The sequence below is a fragment of the Protopterus annectens genome, chromosome 3.part1 (genome assembly GCF_019279795.1).
Source record: "Protopterus annectens isolate FY-2018-M chromosome 3.part1, PAN1.0, whole genome shotgun sequence".
Lineage (NCBI taxonomy): Eukaryota > Metazoa > Chordata > Ceratodontiformes > Protopteridae > Protopterus > Protopterus annectens.
Genome location: NC_056732.1, coordinates 1,407,528,005 through 1,407,550,888, shown reverse-complemented (window position 1 = coordinate 1,407,550,888; position 22,884 = coordinate 1,407,528,005). Strand labels below are relative to the sequence as shown.

General features: G+C 37.6%; 1 protein-coding gene across 15 annotated transcripts in view; it reads left to right on the top strand.

Moving 5' to 3' along the window:
* The window catches only part of SCRIB (scribble planar cell polarity protein), a 2,800,411-nt gene that overhangs the window by 1,176,704 nt on the left and 1,600,823 nt on the right, over positions 1-22,884 (top strand). For all 15 annotated transcript variants that reach the window (XM_044067477.1, XM_044067487.1, XM_044067486.1 and 12 more), the window contains one exon: positions 19,396-19,572. In XM_044067477.1, the coding sequence (XP_043923412.1) occupies positions 19,396-19,572 (177 nt within the window). The remainder of the gene's footprint in view (positions 1-19,395; positions 19,573-22,884) is intronic.

The following is a 22,884-nucleotide window of genomic DNA, read 5'->3' as shown; positions in this document are numbered from 1 at the left end:
CTTTATGCCCAAGGTGATGTCTAGTTTGCCTAGTAATCCACAGAACAAAAGAGAATGAATACTGCACTCTTTGGATGTGCACAGGCAAGTTAGATTTTATTTGGACAGAACTAAGCCTCTCAGAAAATCTGAACAGCTGCTAGTTGGTTTTGCTGCAGGGGTAGAGGGGAAGGCCATTACAAAGGAAATCATTTCTATGTGGATAGCCCATTGCATTCATTTCTGCTATAAGCACCATGTAAAACCTACACCACAGGGGATAAGATCACATTCCACCAGGGCTGCATCTACCTCTACAGCCTTTCTCAGAGGTGTCCCTACCAGGGACATCCTAGAAGCTGCTACCTGGAGGCTCTGTACATACCTTCACCAAGCATTACCACATGCCTATTTTTTCTAAATCAAGAGCTGGTTTTGTCATTGCAGTCTTGCAGGGCTTAATAGCTGGTCCTAATGCTTTTTAACTTCCTCTCTTCCTTAGCTTTGGGAATCAACCCAAATGTAATGACTACAACAGTGAAACACGAAGAACATAATACAGTTGTGTACACTTAACCATAAATGTAGATGTTCGATTGTATTCACTGTTGCAATCCTGGTTACCCTCCCTCCAGCCCCCCCCCCCCCCCCCGACTTCTCTTGGCTATACCTTTCTTCTTGTTTAGTGTATTTCAGCTTTCTGGGTTATTTGCTTTTTGTTGGAGGTGTAATCTACCATATAATTGCTTCCCATTATGGGGACACCTGATATCTGGGGCAAGAAAAACTGATGTAATGGCGTCGGCTGCATGTTTTATACCTCTGACGACCTGACGTCATGGAAGAAGAGACAGCATCCGACACAGGGATCCAAGACTTTGATATTCAGACTGCCTGAGGGCTATCTGTAGGCAGATAACCCAAATGTAATGACTGCAACAGTGACTACACTCTAACATCTACATGTGTACACAACTGTACTTTTTGCAAGTGTAATTTCTGCACTGCCCAAGATAGGTGTGTACATCCATGTTTTCTATAATTAGTTCATTTTTAAATAGTAAAGCTACACCACCTCCTTTTTTAGATGTACAATCATTACATAAGATATTATAGCCTGGTGCTGGAATTTCATTATTGGAAAAGTCGTGTTTAAGCCAAGTTTCATACTAAGCCTGTAGAATATAGAGATAAGATTAGCATGAAGGTCATGGACTTTTTTGCTAATGCTTCTGACATTCATATTTTGTATGAGCAGGTCATTGTTTTTTCTAGGATTCCCAGTCCTCTTTTCTTGATGTACTGGAAAATATTAGGGTTCAACCAAGCACCCTAATAATGGGTGATTTCAACTACCCCACCATTAACTGGGAAAGCTACTCGTGTACCAACTCCTTCGCTCAATGCTTTCTGGAATTCATAAACTCCAGTGCCCTGGATCAACTTATCCACACCCCCACTAGGGGCAACAATGTCCTAGATCTAGTCTTTTCCAACATGAGTGACCGGTGTTCCACACCTGAAGTCAATGCCTCATTGGTCCGATCCGACGATAAGCTAATTACCCTAAATATCCACATCCTGCCCCCACCCCATTAAGGAAACCATGGTAAAAAATTTCTCCAAAGCCAACTTCATGCTTCTTAAGACAGAAGTGGTGAACGTCATGACACCCATGCAGATGGACAATACAGTTATGACTACTGAATCCTACATAATTGCACTTTATAAGCACTTACATAAGTGCATGGATCGTGCTATCAAAAACAGAACCAAGACGCTATCCTCCAAAAAAAAGGAAGCCAATCTGGTGGTCCCCTGCCATAAACAACTTGTACAACAGAAGGAAGAAACTGTTGCAAAAGAGAGTAAAATCCCATGAGTGGAGGAGCTCCCTGGTCAGCCTCCGTAAGAAGCTGCGATCCCTGATAAAATCCTCCAAAGCTAGTTATGAAAACAAAATTGCTACTGATTCTAAAGACAACCACAAAGCATTCTATAGCTATGTCAAGAATCTCAGTGGCAACACTCAGATCTGCTCTGAGTTACAGCACAATGGCACTAAATATACATAACCAACTAATATTGCCAACATCCTGGCGGATAGGTTCAGTGCTAACTCTACCCCCCTCTCACCCCCTAAAGAGCCCATCTGTATACCGGAAGAATGCAAAGTTCCTGTAATCACGACTACACAGGTAAAAACCACACTCTCCAAAGCCAAGAACGCCGCATCTATGGGACCAGACAACATCCCAGGCTGTGTTCTACACGAACTACAGAACGAACTGGAACACCACCTAATTACCATGTTCAATCATAGCCTCACCTCAGGCTTTGTACCTGCTGAATGACGCACAGCGATGGTTATCCCACTCCACAAGGGAGGAGCCACCACGGACCCCGGGAACTACCGCCCCATTAGCCTGACGAGGCTGATCTGCAAGGCCATGGAACGTATCATCATGGAACTTGTAAACAAAGACATTGGTAATCTGCAAACTCTGGACCCCACCCAATTCGGGTTTGTAAAAGGCAGATCATGTCTCCTAAACCTGATAGACTTCTTTGAAGCAGTCACCAAAGCCGTAGACAAGGGTAAGGTGGTTCACACAGCCTATCTAGATCTTGCCAAGGCTTTCGACACCATCCCCCACTCTGGAATTATAGATAAACTCACTAAACTAGGTATAAATCCCTATGTCACAAGATGGGTTGCCAACTGGGTCACTGACAGAACCCACACATTGAAAGTAGCAGACTCCAAATCCGACTTCAGACCAGTGACAAGTGGAGTACCACAGGGTTCAGTCCTGGGTCCTCTTCTGTTTGGTATCTACTTCTCTGAAGTACAGGCTAACACAGAAGGTCTTTGGCTAATGAAGTTTGCAGATTACTGCAAACTAGGAGCCATAATCGAAACTCCTAATGATGTGGACATCCTACAAAAGGGCCTCACTGAGACAGATGCCTGGTGTCAAAGCCATGGCCTCAAGCTCAATGCCAAAAAGTGCATCGTCATCCCCTTTGGTAAAAACTCTGTACCCATGAACTACAACATAGGCAGTAGTATACTTAACACCGAAAGTGTGATGAGACCTTGGGACACAGGTGGACAGTAGTCTCTCCTTTGATAATCACATCGCCACAGTAGTCAGGAAATCCTTCTACGTGGCACACCTAATCAGAAAAGGTTTCTCATCCAGAAAAAAAGAGGTCATTGTTCCCCTCTACTCATCACACATTAGACCCATTATAGAGTACAATGCCCCTTTTGGTATGTGCCTCACAAGACATCTACAACAACTGGAAAGGCCGCAGAAATACCTCACAAAGAGGATTACCGGCCTCAAACAGATGCCCTACGCAGACAGTCTAAAAAAAACTCCAGCTTTACTCCGTCACATATCGCCTACTCAGAGGTGATCTCTGCCTAACATACAAAGCTATGCCAAACCCAGAGCTGTTGGACATGCTCCACTTAAAGAAGTCCCAATCCCTCCGAGCTACACGCTCTAGGGACCTAAACTTTGTCACCACAATAAACAGAACATGCCAGAGGGATAGATTCCTGTCCCAGAGACTTCCCATACTCTGGAATAAACTACCTATCTATATCAAACAAAGCTCCTCCTCAGCACTCTTCAAGAAAAATCTTGATGATTGGATGGGAAATAGGAGATTCACCCTGGGATCACCTCTGTGGCTCTGCTTGACAGTGGCACAGAAAAATAATTTTCTTGGGTGGCAAAAGCCAGGGTACCTTTTTGGCTGAGCTTGTATAGGCCCCAGGGCCGATAGCCTAGTACCTACTTATGAACCTAGGAAGTTGGAGTGTGCTTTGATAGATTACATTTAATTAAGTGGATGTTATCAGCTGGCCGGGATTAGGATACATGTCTCCACTGAGAGTCTGGCTGCAATATCTACTTTGGCTCTTATGCGGTTCTAAGAAGTCAGAAAGAAGAGTACGTAGTCTGCATAAGACAAAACTTCCAGAACCTCAACATAATTCTGAGCAAAGTTTTTAAGATGCTAATGAGGAAGAAGGTGCATCTTCCACCTCCTTCATTCCCAATGATCCCGGGCTGTTTTAGATTTAAAATAAGTAGGAGGGTTTCGGCTTATCACCCCATTTTTTGTCCCAGCAAAGAAGGTATTCAAAGACCTTCATGGTTTATTTCATCCCTCCCCTTTATTGATTGGGTTAATCCCACTAGGCCATTGTCCTCTTTACAGAGACGACCCAAGGTGGTATTCATACTGATCATGCGAAATTGGGGCAGGCCACTGGGGAGCTTCCCTTGCTCTTCTTTCAATAAATGCCATGGGATCTTTTACATCCATCTTAGCTACTTGCCAGTTCAAGTAGAATGGATGCAGTTTAATGCCTCTTGAGGGACAGCAAACTTCGAGTGCAGCACCCCACTTTTGCTGTAATGCAATGTCAATATAGGGAAGTTAACCCAAGTACCTTGTGTAGAAGTAGAATCCACAGCCTTCTGACCTTCAGCACCAAAAGCAAGAATGCTAACCGTTGAGCCACTGACACTAATGGTGAGGTATTTTTCCTTGCTGATTACACCAATGGTGGATGCCTTTCAGTACTACAAAGACTGCTTATGTATGTCCACTAAAAGTGGGCCTTCCGTTACCTTCTGTTTGTGAAATGAATATTCCATCCCTCTGAGGCAGAGATTCCCAGTCTGGCTGTCATTGTTTCATTGGTGGCCTTGAAAATTAAGAACCTCGTGCCTTAGTTTCTGGTTGTTTATTCCTAGCACACAGAGTTAGGGGCTTTGGATAGCTTGAGAAAAATTAGTGTTTGGGTCCTTCACCTAAAGGACATTAAATGACTTTGCTCAGATGCTATCTTTTAAGTGAGACTTAAGAAAGAAGCACAGTAGCCTGATGAGGAAGTCCATGTCTGTGAACTTGAAGAAAGACTTTTTAGGTACAGACTTCCATTATTTTCAACCATAGCCAGACTGATTGTCTGCAGGGTACAGTACACTTCCTTACTGCATTCAAAGATGTGGTAGTGTCCTTTTTGGATTCACCTTTGTTATACGTATTTATTAAATTAGATTTAAACAGTGACATGGGTACACATACGTTAACAGAAAAGAAAACAAACCACAATAACATATTTCAGTATTTTCATGCAGTATATGTATGTTTTCTTACCAGTTATCATTCACGTCAGCATTGCATACATTACTCATTTTCTGCCTTCCTTTAAACCTCATTCCTCCACTTGAGCGTTGCTGTTCAAGTATTATTTCTATATAATTTGCTGTTAAGTATTTCAATAGCATTTGGTTTAGATTTTAATTTCCATTTTCTAATAATTGCTTTTTTTGGCAAACAGCAGTACTAAATGTAGTACAACCTTACTAGGTCAAGGCAATTCAGATCCTACGTCCTTGCTCAAAAGAATAATTTCCTAAGTTAGACATTTGTTCTCCCAATATTTCTGACAAAATATTCTGCAGTGATTTTTTTTTAAATCCCCACTCCTTAAATTAAAAAAAAAATGTTCCCAATTACCTCTTTCTTGTCGGACATAAAGCATTTGCTGTCTGCCTAAGGAAATTTTCCCTGAGGTATAAAAGTACCCATGCAAACACTTCCAAGCAACAATCCTAAACCACTAGGACTTTGTTGCATACTTGGGAGCCATACAGATGTCCTGCAGTTGTTACTTTGTAATTTTCTTTTTCATTATTTCTCCCCATCTTTTCAGTGTTAGTTGTGCAGCAGGTAGCACACTGTTTTGGTACAGAAGGCTGTGGGTTCTATTCCCACACAACGTAGGTCAATAGCTGGCACTGCAGTGCAGTATATGGGGATGCTGCACTCCTGAGTGTACCATTCTTCAGATGAGAAATTAAGCTGAGACCCCATCTGCTTGAGTGGGTGGTAGCTCAGGTTGATGTAAAAGATCCCATGGTGCCTACTGAAAAAGTAGGGTCTCCCCTGAAAAGAGCTACTAGCCTAGGTGGACTAACCTGGTCACAAAAGAATAAAAAATTAAATAAATTAATAAACATCCTGTGATTGTTTTAGTTGTGCAGTATTTTGTATGCCCTAGAGTTATACCCTTTTTAACAGAATATTATCTTCTAGACAACTAAAAACTACCAGAGCCAGTGTTTTACTTAGCACTGCCCTATCCCTTCTCTTTGCCTTTAATCTGATATCAATCCCTGGTAGGGAAGCCATTCTCTAACATGCTTAGTTTCACCCCACTCTTAACCTTTTCCTCTCTCGTTATTTTCTCCCAATATCTTAGTTCCTTTGCTAATTTCTGTAGTAAATTCCAAGCCCCTCTGACCTACTTTCTGTACTCATATACTTTCTGATACTTTATGAATACACATTGGTTGCTTTTATTCTCCCTAAGGACCTATGTCCAAAACTACTTTCTCCTTATTTTACAAGCCACCATTCCAGTTTCATTATCCCTTTCCACTATGATTTTAACCTTCTTGGGTTTGTGTATGAGCCTTAACTCCATAGCTGTAAAGTATCCCTTCAAATTACACAATTCTAAACAACCTTGTTCTTTGTGGGGAATCAAATTATGCCACTTAGCTCTTGTCGTGTTCCCCTCTGAAATAAATGCATTTAATTCTGTATTAATTATCATCCGCAACTTCACCACTGGTTGTTATAAAAATGTCTGACATGTATATAAAAACTAAATGGACTAAAACATTTTCACTACCTGTACTTACTATCCCTAATCAATAGCTTCCTTTTTTCTGAAATTATCTTTTGTCTAGTGTCTTCCCACTTATCTTTGGCTGTCATAACAGCATAGTTTCAATCCATAAAGCTAAATACCATCTGTAATGACCATATAAAGAGGAAAGGTGGTGATATTGCTTTAGTATTTCCCAACAATTACCACATTTCCTCATATAACAAACCAATACCAAAATTCATTTCAGCAGAACTTTTTAATTTCCTAAAATTAAACAATTATAAACAAATATGTATTACTGTTCTTTACATCCCTACTGGTGACAATACAGCTATACTGGAAGATAGCCTGCATTGAATATAGTACTAGGTGATTTGAATGTCAGTTGCTTGGACATAAACTCTAACACCCCTACATCTAGCTTGACCTTATTTGATTTCACACAACTAATTAATAGCCCTGCACATTTTAGTAAGACATCAAATTCAGTTTTAGACTGGATCCTATTATCAGACCATCGCAGATACACCACCTTGGGGAGAATGTCTGACTGTCATTTCGGTGATCATCTCCCAAACTATACAACCAGACATCTCACACAGCCACTTAAACATGTTTATAAAACAACACACAACCTTTCCAAATTTAACCCAGAAATGTTCACTACTAACCTGTCGTCTATTAACTGGAAGTTCTTAAAAATTCTCCCCATAGATGCTGTAAATGAATTCCATACAACTTTCCTGAATATCCTAAATAGTCTTGTACTTCCAAAAAAGAAAAGACTAAAAACAATGCAATTTGGCTATGAAAATAGTCGAATGCTTATGCAGGGCAGAGAAAAACCATGGAAAGAGTGGCAAAAATATAAAACACCGCAATGTCTTGAAAATTTCAGAATGCTTTGCAATCGTGCAGTAGTCTCCCTCTTATCTGATCTTGCTGGAACCGGACCTTAGGCTGAATAAACAAATGGCTGGTTAAACCAAAAAATCATTTAAAATTGCATTTATAGGTTGTAAATCAGATTAAAAAATGTGTATATATGTTGTATTGATTACCAGTGCTCTTATTTAACTTTACTTTCGGGGTGAATTAATGCAGTGCACTGTACTTTTTCCCCAGAATTCCCACAAAACGAAAATTCCCAATGGGTAATAAAACTTGTAAAAAACAAAAAAAATGAACCACGAACAACAGGATAAATCCGAAGCCTTTAATGCTGCTCCACAAGCTAAGCGCTTTTACCATAAGCAATGGCATCATCAGAGTGAATGGTAGCTATTCATCAAATCCTTATATACACCTATCAATTAATTAATCATTCTATTAAAAATAAATATGGACTCAATCTTAATTTACACAATGAATCCTACAAAACATGGTAAACTGTTCCCTATAGTGGAAACATCCACATTATCATCAACAATTAATGTCTCTTGTTGTTGTTGGACCATTGGCCCTTTTTCTGATTGTTGTTCCTCCAGTGTTGTGATTGTTGTTGCTGTCCTGCAGCATAATACTGATTTCGTTCCAGCCCTTCCCTTCTGTTCTGCAGACGTTCGGACCTCCTTAACTGTGGGGTCTGAACTAAAAAATGAAATGGCAGGTTATATTTAATGCTACAACGTCACCTGGATTAAATGATTTCATTTCTATAGGACCAATTTTGAAACATCAAGCAATTAAAATTTAGATAGTATTTTTATATATTTTTTTTATTTTTAAACAAGTTTAAATTGTGTTAATATTCAAAACATTAGAGTTTTATAAGTATTAATTAGATTTGTATTTGTGGGTTGTGACTATTCTGTAGAGTTTTTTATATAGAAGTGTATTTGTAAGTGTTTTAGCTTTAAGATTGAATCCGTATTTATTTTTAATAGAATGATTAATTGATAGGTGTATATAAGGATTTGATGAATAGCTACCATTCACTCTGATGATGCCATTGACTTATGGTGAAAGCGCTTAGTGTGTGGAGCAGCATTAAAGGCTTTGGATTTATCCTGTTCGTGGTTCATTTTTTTGTTTGTTTTTTTCCCAGAATTGGCAATGGAGATTTGATTCATGGAAATAAATCTTTCCAAAAATATGGCCGGCTAAAGAGGAGTCTGGTTAAAGGGAGACCGGATAAGTGGCAGTCTACTGTACTAAAAAGAAAATTTAATGAAGACAAAAAAGTGTACTGTAATAACTTTGAGTAATAGTAAAAACTACCCAAAAAGATTTTTGTACAGCCATTAAAGAAATCTTGCATCCTGGCCATAAATTCAACCCTAACCCCTCTCCCAATAACTCATTACTTGAAACCGCAATACAGTTCATCTCTTATTTCATAGATAGTATAGCAATTCTAACCAAGGATTCCCCAACATCTAATTATAATCTTTCCATCATCCTGTATAAAACTACTCTTAAACATCCTCAAACCATGCTCTCCTTTAGCAGATGACCTTCCAAGTGAATACCATAAAATATAGCAGCTGACTTCAATGTCTACACTCTCTCAGTCCTTATAAATAGGTCATTCCAGGAAGTCCACGTTCCCTGTCTCTGGAAAAAGTCACACATTATCCCTCTGCATAAAGGAGGAAGTTCAACAGACATTACTAACTTTAGACTTCTATCTGTCTTATCCCCCTTCTCAAAATACTTGAAAAAATGTATTCAAAAACAATTGGTAAACTATCTCCTGCAGGAACACTTATATCCCCTACACCGCATGGCTTCCATCCTTCCTATAGTACTAACACAGCACTTCTAACCTATATAGATACTGTGTAAGTAAAGCTAGAGATAATGGCAAACTAGTCTCCTCCTTATTTCTAAACTTGTGTAAAGCCTTTGACACAGTTTGTCACGGCAGACTTCTACTTCAAATGTCTGCATTAGGTCTGTCTCGGCCCACCCTTCCGTTGTTCAAAAGCTACCTGTCCAAAACATATCAGTCAGTAAAATGGCACTGCACCCTCTCTCCATATCTCCCAGTCACCACCAGTGTACTACAAGGCTGTTTCCTTGGTCCTCTCATATAAAGTTCTCATCAGCACCCTTCACACAACACCCCCTGTAATTCAGTAACCGTATTACTCCACTCTCATTTTGTACATCTAATAATGAGAAACGCCTCCAGAAATTACTCAGCATGCATTAACAGCAACTAAAACATGACTTTAATTTTCAATGCATGATAAACCCTAACAAAAAAAAAAAACTTTTTTACCCCTAAATCCTTCTCCCATGAAAAAAACTTTAAAAGTCCTCTCTGTCAATAATACAGCCATTGAAGTTACTTCTCATAACTAAGGATGATATTTGACAAGAATCTTAAATTTGACCTACATATACAAAATTGTGTAAGAAAAGCTAATCAAAAAACTATGGATGCTTTAGAGAGCCAAAATCTTCTCACAGACACAGCCAATGCTACACTTGCCACTACTCTTCTTCTCACCACACTTCTTTATGGTACTCCCATCCTTACTAATCTTCAGGTCTCACAAAAATCAAAACTTGAACAATGCTACAACAAAATTGGTAAATTTGCAGCAAATACCCTTTTCAGAACCCACCAGTGTGTAGCACTTAATAAGTCTAAGTTGGGTAGAACCACCCAGTCAGCTAGCATGCATACACAGCTTCTTAGCACCTGTAAAATGTTCAGCACTTAAATAACATTCTACACAACCAAGTTCCTAGTTAGTCATTGCAATCCACTGACCAGAAACCTCTGTCTGTCCACAAACCTGTCAAATCTGCTGGGCATTGTGTGTGCTGGTACCATGTTGCTAAGGCCTGGAATTCTTGTTTCTGTCCATTTGTCAAAACCATTCTGAATTACTTACTGACCAAAAACTAGCTCTGTTCCTGGTCAACACCAGGATAAGCTGTATCCCTAAATGTGAACAAATACCTATTCATATGTTACATGACCTTACTCTGCCTTCTTCACTCACTTCCTAAATTCTGTCAATTTCTGTCCCCTGCCTTTCTCTCTAATTGTACCTTAAGCCTGTTTTTCTCTCACTTAGTATTGCAATTCTTGTTTGTATTATACTAACTTAACTTTAAGTTTTCTGTAAACTGGCTAATAAGTATTAAATCATTGTCATATAACTTGCATCTATTCTTAACCAGTATGTTCATATTTTGTCAAATTTGGTACAATTATTTAAACTGCATTTGTTTTTTTGTTTTTTGTTTTTTTTTTTTTTGTATTTTTAAAGACTGCATATTTATTGTTCTCAAAATGTTTTACAGTGGTTTGGAGCATTTCTCCTTGGGCCTCCTCTGAAAATGGGCTCCTACCCAGTCGAACTTTCACAGTAATCAATAAATACATAAGAAAATATATAAATAATACCTTATGTCCATGTAAATGCGGGTATTGCTGAACCAATCCTTGTGTGGGTACATAGTTTATTATTATAGCCTTTGTTTTGTCTTCATTAATTTTATATTTAGAAAAGATTTGAAACTCAAACAATGTTCCACAACCTGAAATCTGTTGTTTATGCTTACAGATGGTAAGATGCATCAAAGGATGAGGTATATGGTCTTAGTAAATGTGGACAGTGCAGTGTCTGTGATGTGAGTAACAGCAGCATTTTTATACATCCCAAAACTAATAAGAAGTATGAGTTTAGAGTGAAAGCAGATTGTAGAACAAGAAATGTAGTGTACTTGGCTGCTTGTTCAGTTTGTCCCTCTTTCTACGTTGGCACGACCATTCGCTCACTAAGAGGGTCAGAGAACATTTAACAGCTATTAGAAATAGTGAGCCAGATAGAAGTGCCCTAGTTAGACACATCATTTATGAAGGGACAACTCATCATTTCCAATTTAAAGTTATTGAATACATTTACCAAGATTTAAGATTGGGAGACCTGAAAAACTGGAATTGAGAGAGTTAAAATGGATAATTGAACTGCAGGTTGAGAAAGAACCAGGGCTCAGTGTCAGAACATCGATCAAACCTTATTTAAAAGCACAACGTTTATAAGAATAGATCCTTTATATGTATATTTTATAAATAAATATATATATATATATATATATATATATATATATATATATATATATATATGTCTTATTTTTAGTTGTGTTATTTTTGTATATTTTGGGCTGATAACATATTTTAGATGAGGTATGGATCATTTTTATTCTGCTTCTTTAACGTGATTGTTTAATTAGGTGTAATCAATCAATCAGTGATTTAATAGAACATGAAATATATATAAATGCTTTGAATTTGGTTTATTCATGGTCTGATGAAGCATCTGGGATGTGAAAGCACTAACCGTATTAGTTTTTTTAATATTTTTCCTGCTGTGTTTCGCCCTCTTATTCATCTTATTGGAAGTTTTATTTGTTGGTTTGAGAGGGAGTTAATCCAGAGTGGCTGCACTATTGACTTTCATTGCTTTTGTGATATTATTTTTGGTGTTAGTCCAATGGAGCATGGCTGAAGGAAATAGTATTGAATTGGATTATGTGCCTAAAGAAATAAGTGTCTCTCAAGCTGGCTTTGATAAGATGTTACAACAAAACAATAACAACCCCTTATTAGCCTTTGAGGTTTCTGATGAAGAACTGAGATGTGAACAAGTAACAATTGATGAAAGAACTGTTAATAAGCTTATTCATGAATTAGAACGTGATTTGCTGAAATTTAAACAATTACAATGGCAAAGATTTCATTTTGAGGCATGCATCTCCCATAAAGTAATTATGAGGGTTCTCAGGATTTTAAAAATGCCTGCCTCAGCGGGCACTTTTCCTGAACTATTAAAATGCTGGCAAAAGCTGAACATAGAGACCAGCTTTAAATATATGACCCTATTAATTGATTTTCACAAACCCAGTGAAAATCCGTTAAGAGACATACAGAGAAAACAAGATGATCTGAGGTCTGTAGTTCCGGTGAGTGTATATGATAGACTGCTTTCTAATCTATGTGAGAATGTTACTGCTCATGAACAACATCTAATAAGTCAGGAAAAGAAAACAGAGTGAGAGCGGAGAGATTTCTCTAATAGGCATGTATTTACTTGGCCGAAGGGCAATGAAGTAAGGGAGACATACTACTGATGTGAATGTGAATTTGAATCCTCCCGGCTCACAGACATTGAGCTTGGAAACTGCAAATGCCAGTATGGCACTGAATAATGATTCCGTTCCAAGAAGGGATGAGTGCAATATTTCGAATAATGTAGAGGCATTAGACATCTTAGAAACTTCTCATATTTCAAATGTTTTAACCAGTAATAGTCAAAATGAGAATTCTACCTCAGTTCAATCTGTTAAGAGAAAAGAATTTGTTCAAACAACACTCTTGCAAGCTCCCCCCCCTTTTCCCATTCGCAAAATGGACTTGTCGCGACTGGGCCATTCCAGCAGCAGAGGGAGGAAGAGGAGATTGCCATCATAGGAAGGAGCAGTAGGACAAGACCTGAAGAGGATGTGGAACATGGCAATGATGTGGGAGCGTTGTTAGTTAATTTTTCTCTGAAAAAGTTAATGGAGCATCAAGAAACTATACTTGAACGAGGCCTAACATTTATTCCAGTTTCAGACACTGACTTTGAGAGTGCTGTTTTGGACATAAGATATTTTGCACATATTGTTATGTTGAAGCCTCTATTTGGCAAAAATGATGCTGGACTTTCTAATGACTTTAAGAAACCTAGTTTGTTTATTCCGGATATGAATCCAGTATTAGAAATATTCTGTAATGTTTGTAAAATACAACTAAAAGAAGAGCTTTGTTCTGATAGTCATGATAATAATAAAACATTTTTTTTTATTTGAATAAGGAAGAGCATTTAGCTATTCAAGAATTGAGAAATGATGCCTCTATTGCCATGCGTCCTGTTTATAAGGGAGGGGGAAATTGCTGTATTTAACACTGAGGATTATGTTGTCTCTATGCAGAATATGCTTAAAGATGATAAAGTATATAAGCAAGTTAACTTAACAGATATAGAGTTATGTTGCAGCTGTGTATTAAAATCTTTGTATGATTGTTTTTTAAGCAGTTTGATTTCTAAGTCCTTGCTTGCTTTTTGACTGTTATAAATCCAGTTATTCTGCTTATGCATGGTCTCCCAAAACTACATAAGGATAGGTATAACCCACCATTCAGACCAGTAGTGTCTGGTAGGGGGTGGGTTACGCATCCACTGTCCAAATATGTTGAAAGTAATCTAAGACCGATGATTAATGGTTCATCCTTTGTACTGAAAGATACAAAACAACTTTTGTTTGATAGTGGTGGGACTTTCTGTAATCCTCATGAACAACTTGATAACTGCCTTTTGGTCTCTATGGATATAAATTCGCTTTTTACTGTAATACCTCACACATATGGGTTAGAGGCTGTTAAGACATATTTCTGTTCGCGTAGCTTGTATGACATGAAGAGAATTGATTTTCTGTGTATGTTAATAGAAATAATTTTGGAGAGTAACATTTTCTTGGTTGAACAAAAATACTATCTTCAATTGTTTGGTGTAGCTATGGGCACACCTTCTGGCAATAGCTATGCCAACATGGTCCTTGCGTATTGGGAAGAACAACACGTTTTGTCACATGTTAGGTTTGCCAGTAAACTTCTCTTTTATAGGAGGTTTGTTGATGACCTCCTATTGGTGTGGGGAGGTACAGAAAGAGAATTGGGAAGAATTTTTTATATTCTTAGACACCACTACTGATTTTTTTGCGATTTACTCATTCAGTATCCACTACAGAAATGTCTTTTTTAGATGTGACCGTATTTTAAGATACTAATGGAAAGTTATCCTCCAGGCTATATAGAAAGGAATACAGAAGAAATAATGTCCTGAGTAGAGATAGCATGCACCCTACCTATGTTTATAGGAATGTTATTAAAGGTCAGGCCATGCGTATTTCCATATTAGGTTTGGAACAAGAACATTTTGACAATGGTATGACAACCTTTAGGAATGAGTTATTGCAACGGAAATATCAAAAAAGCGAAATGGATATGGGGGTTAATCAGGTTAAAGCTATGAGGAGGGATAGAGCAGGACCATACATTGGTAGTGACCACAATGTTTTGTCCCAACAACCTAGAGAAAGTTCCACCAATAAAACCCTGCCCATTCATTTAGAGTATGCTGGGAATATTAGAAAGGTACAAAATGTAATTGATAAGAATTGGTCTATCCTGTAGTCAGATCCTGAAATAGCTAGGATAGTAGGTTTGAAACCTAAGTTCTGTTATAAAAACAAAAAGAATCTTAAGAGACTATTATGTGAATCAAAAATATCAAAGGATGATGTATATGGTCTTATGTGGAAAGTGCAGTGTCTGTGATGTACTGAGTAACAACAAGTTTTTATACATCCCAAAACTAAGAAGAAGTATGAGTTTAGAGAGAAAGCTGATTGTAGAACAAGAAATGTAGTGTACTTGGCTGCTTATTCAGTCTGTCCCTCTTTCTACGTTGGCATGACCACTCGCTCACTAAGAGAGAGGGTCAGAGAACATTTAACAGCTATTAGAAATAGTGAGCCAGATAGAAGTGCCCTAGCTAGACACATCATTTGTGAAGGGAGAATGCATCATTTCCAGTTTAAAGTTATTGAATGCATTTGCCAAGATTTAAGGTTGGGAGAGACAAAAAACAAACTGGAATTGAGAGAGTTAAAATGGATAATTGAACTGCAGGCTGAGAAAGAACCAGGGCTCAATGACAGAGCATCGATCAAACCTTATTTAAAAGTACAACATTTAGAAGAATAGAACCTTTATATGTATATTTTTTATATATGTGTCTTATTTTATTTTGGTTATTAAATGTTATTTTTGTATGTTTTTGGCTGATAACACATTTTAGATTAGGTATGGATCATTTTTATGCTGCTATATATATGCTGCTTTAACTTGATTGTTTAATTAGATGTAATTAATCAAGCAATGATTTAATAGAACATGAAAGTATATATAAATGCTTTGAATTTGGTTTATTCACGGTCTGATGAAGCATCTGTGATGTCAAAGCGGTAACCGTATTAAAGTTTTTTTTATATTTTTCCTGCTGTGTTTCTCCCTCTTATTGGAAATTTTATTCGTTGATTTGAGAGGGAGTTAATCCAGAGTGGCTGCACTATTGACTTTCATTACCTTAACCCTTATGCCAACCTCCCATCCACAGTTCTCTCTGTGCATTTTCTTTTCCTGCTGCAGATGTTATTACAGGTCCTGGTGATGAAAGTGGTGATGAAAGCTTTGAATGATGGGTTGGTGAGCTCACTTTGATTAAACCCTTGTTCATGGAAGTGAACCCCCCCCACAAAAGAAATAATGGGGTGCTGCATGTAGTCCTGCATACCATTAAGAGTTGAGATGTCAGCCATTCCTGCTTCACTGACAGTCAGACCAAGGTGTAATATGTATATATATAAAAAAAAAAAAAACAGGGCAACATGTACTTGTACTCCTTACACAGAGTAGTAGTGTAGATGTGGTAGTTCGTAGGCAAGTACTAGGTTTGCTGCCCTTGTGGGCCCTTTTAGGCTTGCCAATTTCCCTTTCAAAGTTGAGAATCAGACCTTCTGACTTGACTGTGAGGTAAACACCTTAACCATTATACCAACCCCAACCCCATAGATATGGGGTTGCCCTTGCATGCTTGCATCATGAAGAAGTGATTGCACTATAGAACAGTCTGTTTCTGCTCCAGCTCCCTTTTGGAACTGACGATAAGGAAATCCTTCTGGCCAGGGTCTCCCTAGAGTAGGTTACATTAGAGATTTGTCTACTTCATCACTTGAAAGAACACAGTCCTCCTCTGTTATGCTTAATTGAACATGGCATGAGGAAGGTGATACCGATATGCTTCTTTCTTTTGGTATGAAGGAGTCATGTACTTCTCTTTATTCGCTGTGACTCTGCAGCTCATCTGAAAGTTTAGGGAAGAAAGACTAAACCTCAGCCCTGTTGGCCTGTGGTGGCTGGCAGTGTGTAGATCTAGCTGTCAATTCTCTGGCAGTACAGCAGACTATTCAGTATTATTCAGAATAGTCCCTTCTTGTTGGAGTGGCAGCTGGCTTCACAATAGAATGTGGTTGCTTATATAAAACCTTTTCTTTCACTGGATCCTCTGGAAGGAGTTTTGGGTGATTTAAGCTGCTTGGAAGCCTTCTGCTTGACAAACATATTCTGAAAAGCTGAATAGATTATCCATCTTGGTATAGAAGTAACATGCTTTCTCAGCTTTCTCCGTTTTCTGGGCATATGCTACTGGGAGCTCTGTTATGTACTATCCTGACTTTGGTCTTAGTTATTCCAAAGTAATGATATTTGTGTGTGTGTCTGCATCTTTGTATCTGTGTGGAATTCTTGCACATATTGGCCTTATTAAAGGCTGAGCTTTAGCACAGTATTAGTTAAATGGTTCTTGTAAGGGTTTTCATTGTTTATCCATCTGTGAAAGTCCCACCTTTTTGTGTTATAATATTCATGATTGATAGACTTCTGTACCCAGCTTCAACCAGTTAGTTGATTCTGAATTATGTCTTTGGAAGACATTGGTCTTGGTAGGTATCATTTATACCCTCATGATTTCTGAGCTGTGAGCCCTGTGGGGTTCATTATTTAACAAGTCCTTCAAGACTGATACTTATCCTCCTGAAAGCGGTGTCAAAACCGACTTGTTTTAGGTCATTTGCTTCTCTGCCTTTTTTCTTCACAATCATAATCTTTTTTTGTTTCTCCTCATTGTCAGAATCTTTTGATGAGAGCCTGTCATACCCCCTGATGTGCACTTCCAGCTCATGTTTTGCAGAGAGGATGTCTTGAGTTCAGGAAGGCAGACCATTGTATTTTGCTGGTTGCAAGATTGACAGGTTTTCAGTGGCTGAGCAAATCCTTTGAGTAGTTTAACTGTATTTCTTTTTACCAAGCAGCTAACCAACCACTGTAAATATTGCTGGTGAAGGCAATTGTTTCAAGGGTATGGTTATGCTTATTGCTTGTTTTAAAAAATATTTTCAAAGTGGGCATATGTGCCAGAGATACTCAACATTAATTTCACACCATCGTGGACATTATTTGGACCATCCTGTTACTGTTGGGTGCATCAGGACTTGCCCTGGTTTTCTCTGGCTTTGACCTCCCAGGGAGTTTTAAAATTTTATTACTTGGGATTCTTCCCAAGCTACATACTGCAGAAGGCCTCCAGTATTAATGTAACAGATGTGTGTTCACCATATCAGTTACCTTCCGTAGTTGGTGCTTATTACCCTCAATACATCTGCCTATGTCTGGATGACCCCTTCATCCCCATCTGGAGATCAGTTTTCATGTTGTTCAGGTAAGTATGTAACATGTCCTTGTGCCTTTCATTTGTGTTTGCTTTATGTTGTGGTTGATTTGGAAGGGGGGGGTGCTATGAACTTAACACCCTTTCTTTTTTGATACATGCTGTCAAAAAGTGCACAGGCTTGACAGTCATGCGATGTGTTTTTACCTCTGGAGTGCAGGGACTAGAAACAATTCTAAATTGTGCCGAATTGGGGATATTAGAAGAGGAAATCACATCAGCTGTCCTCTTCAGAAGGCCTCCTCAAAGACTAGCTTGGTCATTTTCAAGTTCACTGTCACCTAGTCTGTACACTTTCTGAAGTACTTTCTACAGTATGTTAAATGCCATGAGGCAGTTTTGCTAAGACTGAATTTCCACCTTGACGTGCAGACTGAGCTAGCAGGATATCTTCCACTGATGGATCAGAATATTCGTGTGTGTTGTTTAAGGAGAGTAGGGTTCACTGGTGGTAGAATTGGCTCTTGGCTTACCATTACAAAGCTTAATGATATTGGTGGGCAAAGATTTGTGATTAGTATCATAAAATCTTCCTTTACTTGTAGAAAGCCATTGCTGTTTTCAGTACTGCAGCAGTTGTATGATGTAGAATTTTTTATTTTCACTAGGCATTTAGTTGTGAAAGTGATTAAAAAGTGTTTGTTAAATCAATGTTGTCTACGTACAAGCCCTAGTGCCTTTCTGAAATGTACTGTGCATCGGTTTGAATGTTTTTTTTTTTTTTTTTTTGCATTTGACATAATTAACTTGTTCTTTTGTGTTTTTCTATTATATTTGTAATCTCTGTATACTTTGGGTATTTATATCCGACAGTGTGACCCAGTTTATATATGTAAAGGATCTTTGTCTTCCATTACACCTGTCAAAATGTGGGGAAGGGGAAGCTTTATGTTCTCAGTGGATTTAGCAGGGCAGCATTGCTACTCTTCGTAATTAGTTCATCTTCCACTTGAGAACATGCAGGAGTGGCTGTAATCCCAGGTGTGCATTGCATCTCCTTCCTGCAGGAAAAGCTGTTTGCAACTTTTGTTGTCACTACGAAGCTATGCAAGAAGTTACTGTGTGTCGAGAGATTCTAGAAAGGAAAGACATCTGAACTGGGTTGTGTTCTAATTTCAAGAGTTAGCCTGCTATTTGCATTATCTGCTGAGGAATTCATGTCAGTCTGCTGAAGCTCTAGGCAGAATTTAATTTGTAAATTGAATTTACAAGAGGGCTCATCGTCAGACAACACTGATCTGATGCACTCTGCTTAAAGATACTTTACGTTTTGCTGACTGTTCATTGCATAAACTTATACTCTGCTGGTATTTGAGCGCTTTCGCCCTAATTTGCATAACGTTGCTTGCTTTCTAGGTTATACCTCATGGTCTGGCTGCTAGAAATGGCCTTCGTGTTGGAGACAGGATTCTGGAAGTGAACACTATTGACTTGAGGCATGCAACGCATCAGGAGGCAGTGATGGCATTACTGGCCAACAAGCAAGAAATCCGAATGTTAGTACGAAGGGACCCTGCTCCACCTGGCATGCAGGTATTTAACCAAGAAACAAAATATAGTTCTTAGCTTATCATTTAACTTCCCAAGGTTTTCTTGGTCACCTTAAGAGTTTCCTGATTAGATGGTAGTGCCGTATAATAGTTTATTTATATTTTTTCAATTTAACTTTGGTAGAGCACTGATCCCACTGGACCAGTTTCAGTCTCAGCCCAGAATGTGAGCACACATCAAGTGGAAAAACAAAGGAATAGTTAATATGTAACAGAACAAATGATTTCCGAAGGTAGTAAACAGAAACTACTATGTACAAAATTTACATCAGATACAGTAGTGACATGTTAGGAGTTAGAGAAGAGGTGCTATAGTGAAAATTATAGTGTGTGTTGGAGAGTCGATTGCGACAAGCTTTTAAGATGGCCATTTAAGGTTTTCTTAATTTTGTATTTGTGACAGAGAATGCATACTTAATTTTGATCTCTTATTTCTAGATGTGTTTTTTATGTTTTTATTGTTGGTGGAAGGGTGCTGTTGACAATGATGCAAGGATTTTTTTTCATCCTTGTATACTGTAGAATGTTAAGTTGGACACAAACTAAAAATTGGGTAAAATGATTCTCTTTTTAAAGCTCATTTTCAAGCCACAAAATAGTGGTGCAAAGTCCATCTTTAGTTGCTGTAAAGTTTGATCCTATTCATCCTGTCCATTTGATTTAAGTGATGGGTCTTACTTGTTTAATCTGCGGAAGTAAAATTAGTGCTTATTTAATTATTTCCCTACCCGCAATGCACCTTGCAGTTGAAGTTGCCTCAGGTTTCATTTGCTGACTCCGCATTCAGACATGGTCTTGCATTTTTATAGATTTATTTTCTAATTACTTAGTCCTTTTGAAGTCTGTTAAATAACGTCTTTCTAGTTTTCCTTCCTTAATCATGTAGGCCCACAGACCCTTCCCTGTGCTGCATATTGAAAAAAAAGTCTTCTCCTATATTTAGAAGTTTCTCTAGTATTTTCTGTTAGAATTGCTATATATTCCTTTTTGTTTGTATGTGTGTGTTTATTCAGAACTATGGAGAGCAAGAATTAAAATGTTTTCAAAGTGGCCATGCAGTTCCCACTCAGGACATGTATGAATTTTTTTTCTGTGCCCGAGGGTGGACCACCTGTCGGCCGACGGTTCAGTCTGCAAGGCCTGTGGTCACTTGACCTTAGTATACAATATATAAGCTAGTCATCAAAGGCTTGCTGCTCCCACATCCAGAGACAGACCAGGCCAAAACACAGAGATAAGGAGAAGACTAAAACAAAAGGTAGAGGTAAAGATTCTAATTTGAATAAATATAAGCCAGAGGATTTTCCTTGTACCAAGAACAGAGCAGTCTGTTTCCTCAACTCCAGCCAATTCTCTTGTGGTTTCAGAGCTAATCATCATTCCAGACAGGTCTCCCAAACATCTCACCAGTAGCAATTCATCTGAGGGTCAACTTGGCCACCCTTGTAGTTTTACATTTGATCCTTCTTGAGTGCTTCAAAAATGGATTGGGACTGCATAATGAGGGCCTTTTTTTAAGGCGCAGATAGAAACTGGTGTCCTTCTGTCCCTCTTCCATTTTGAGGGTGGAAAGGGCCAGGCCTGTCTGTCATTTCCTCCTTTCCCAGTCTGCCTTTTGGATCTCACAACTTGCCTGGAGCCTTCATCTTCTGCACCAGTTGCCACCTTGGCTTCAGCTCTGAGTATATTGAATGAATCTGATTTAATATACTCTTGATTATCTGACTTTGGTTCTGTCCTGTTATACATCTGTAATCCAAGTACCGACCTCAGCACGGAAACTCGACCAGAACAAGAACCAAAACTTGATCGTATTTCAAAGTGGCACAGCTTTCCAAACACAGAATGTCCGATAACCAATGTTGTATTGTAATAAATGACGAATTTTATTCCAAAAAGCACATCCACATTTGATGCGATAAACAAAACACGTTACACTGACTTCAATAGAATAAAATAAAATAATTTCAACACAGAGGGTTAAGCGCTTTCATCTGTTCCTCTCCAGACTTCCTCAGAACCATCATTTCACTTCTGCAAATCATTTAAATACTCTCCTTTTGGCACCAAAAATAATTATTTCATTAAAAACCTTATATAACAAGATATAAAATATATATGCTGTATGGGAACTATGTATATGTTTATAAATACATTTAAACCAATATAATAATTAATTAATATACTATATAATAATATTTATATATAAATATGTCTAATATTCCTGTGTTACTACTGGCAAAGCAAACACTTGTAAAAGCTAAATATACTATCTCACTATATATACCAATAATGTAATGCTACTAAAAACTACAAAATTGCAGATCAATAAAAAGTAATTAATATAACAAATAACAATCTACTTCTATTAGGGTGAAATATAAAATACGTATACTGTACAATAAAATAATAATAAAATAATAATAATAAATAATATACACGTAGATTCAATAAACAAGTCAATACAAAAAGTGTAGTACAGTGCAGCTGATATACAGCTAGTAACTGAATGTACCAGCATAGGGATTCATACTGTTAATATACCTAATGTAATAATTATATGTCACTAATCTTCATCTCTGGCATATCTTATTCTTATAGAGTATGATCTCCTTACTTAGGACTCATGTAGTAAAAATGTCTAAAAATGAAATAAATATAATAAATATATGAAATATATATGTCTATGTATACAATACAAAAAACATATATATTACATATTGAATATATATATGACATATAAAAATAAATGAATAATTGAATAAAATATATACTATCAGGACTAGATACATCTGTATTAAAATATACAACCTACTAAAACCTATATTAAATTGATATATATTATTAAGATGATCCTAATATAAGAAAAGGTTTTAAACTGATGTATTCATTAAGTCCTGGATATGTGGTAGCATCGAGACATATCTGCCACCTACTCTCTAGGGAACCAAGTCTAGCCTTCCAATTCCCACTACCAACTGTTCTATCTACCTGATCTATTATGAAAAATTTGAACAATTGTCTATATATATATATATATATATATATATATATATATATATATATATATATATATATATATATATATATAAATATATGTATATATATATAGAAATATATATATTTAGAAATATGCTGGATGTACTGTATTTGTATAACTTGATGTTGGAGCTTTTCTCCCCGGGCCTCCGCTGAAAATGGACCTGGTCAGTGGAATTTCCCGGTTAACAAATGTAAAATAAATAAAATAAATAAATAAATAAATATATAAGAGCTATATATAGACTATATATAT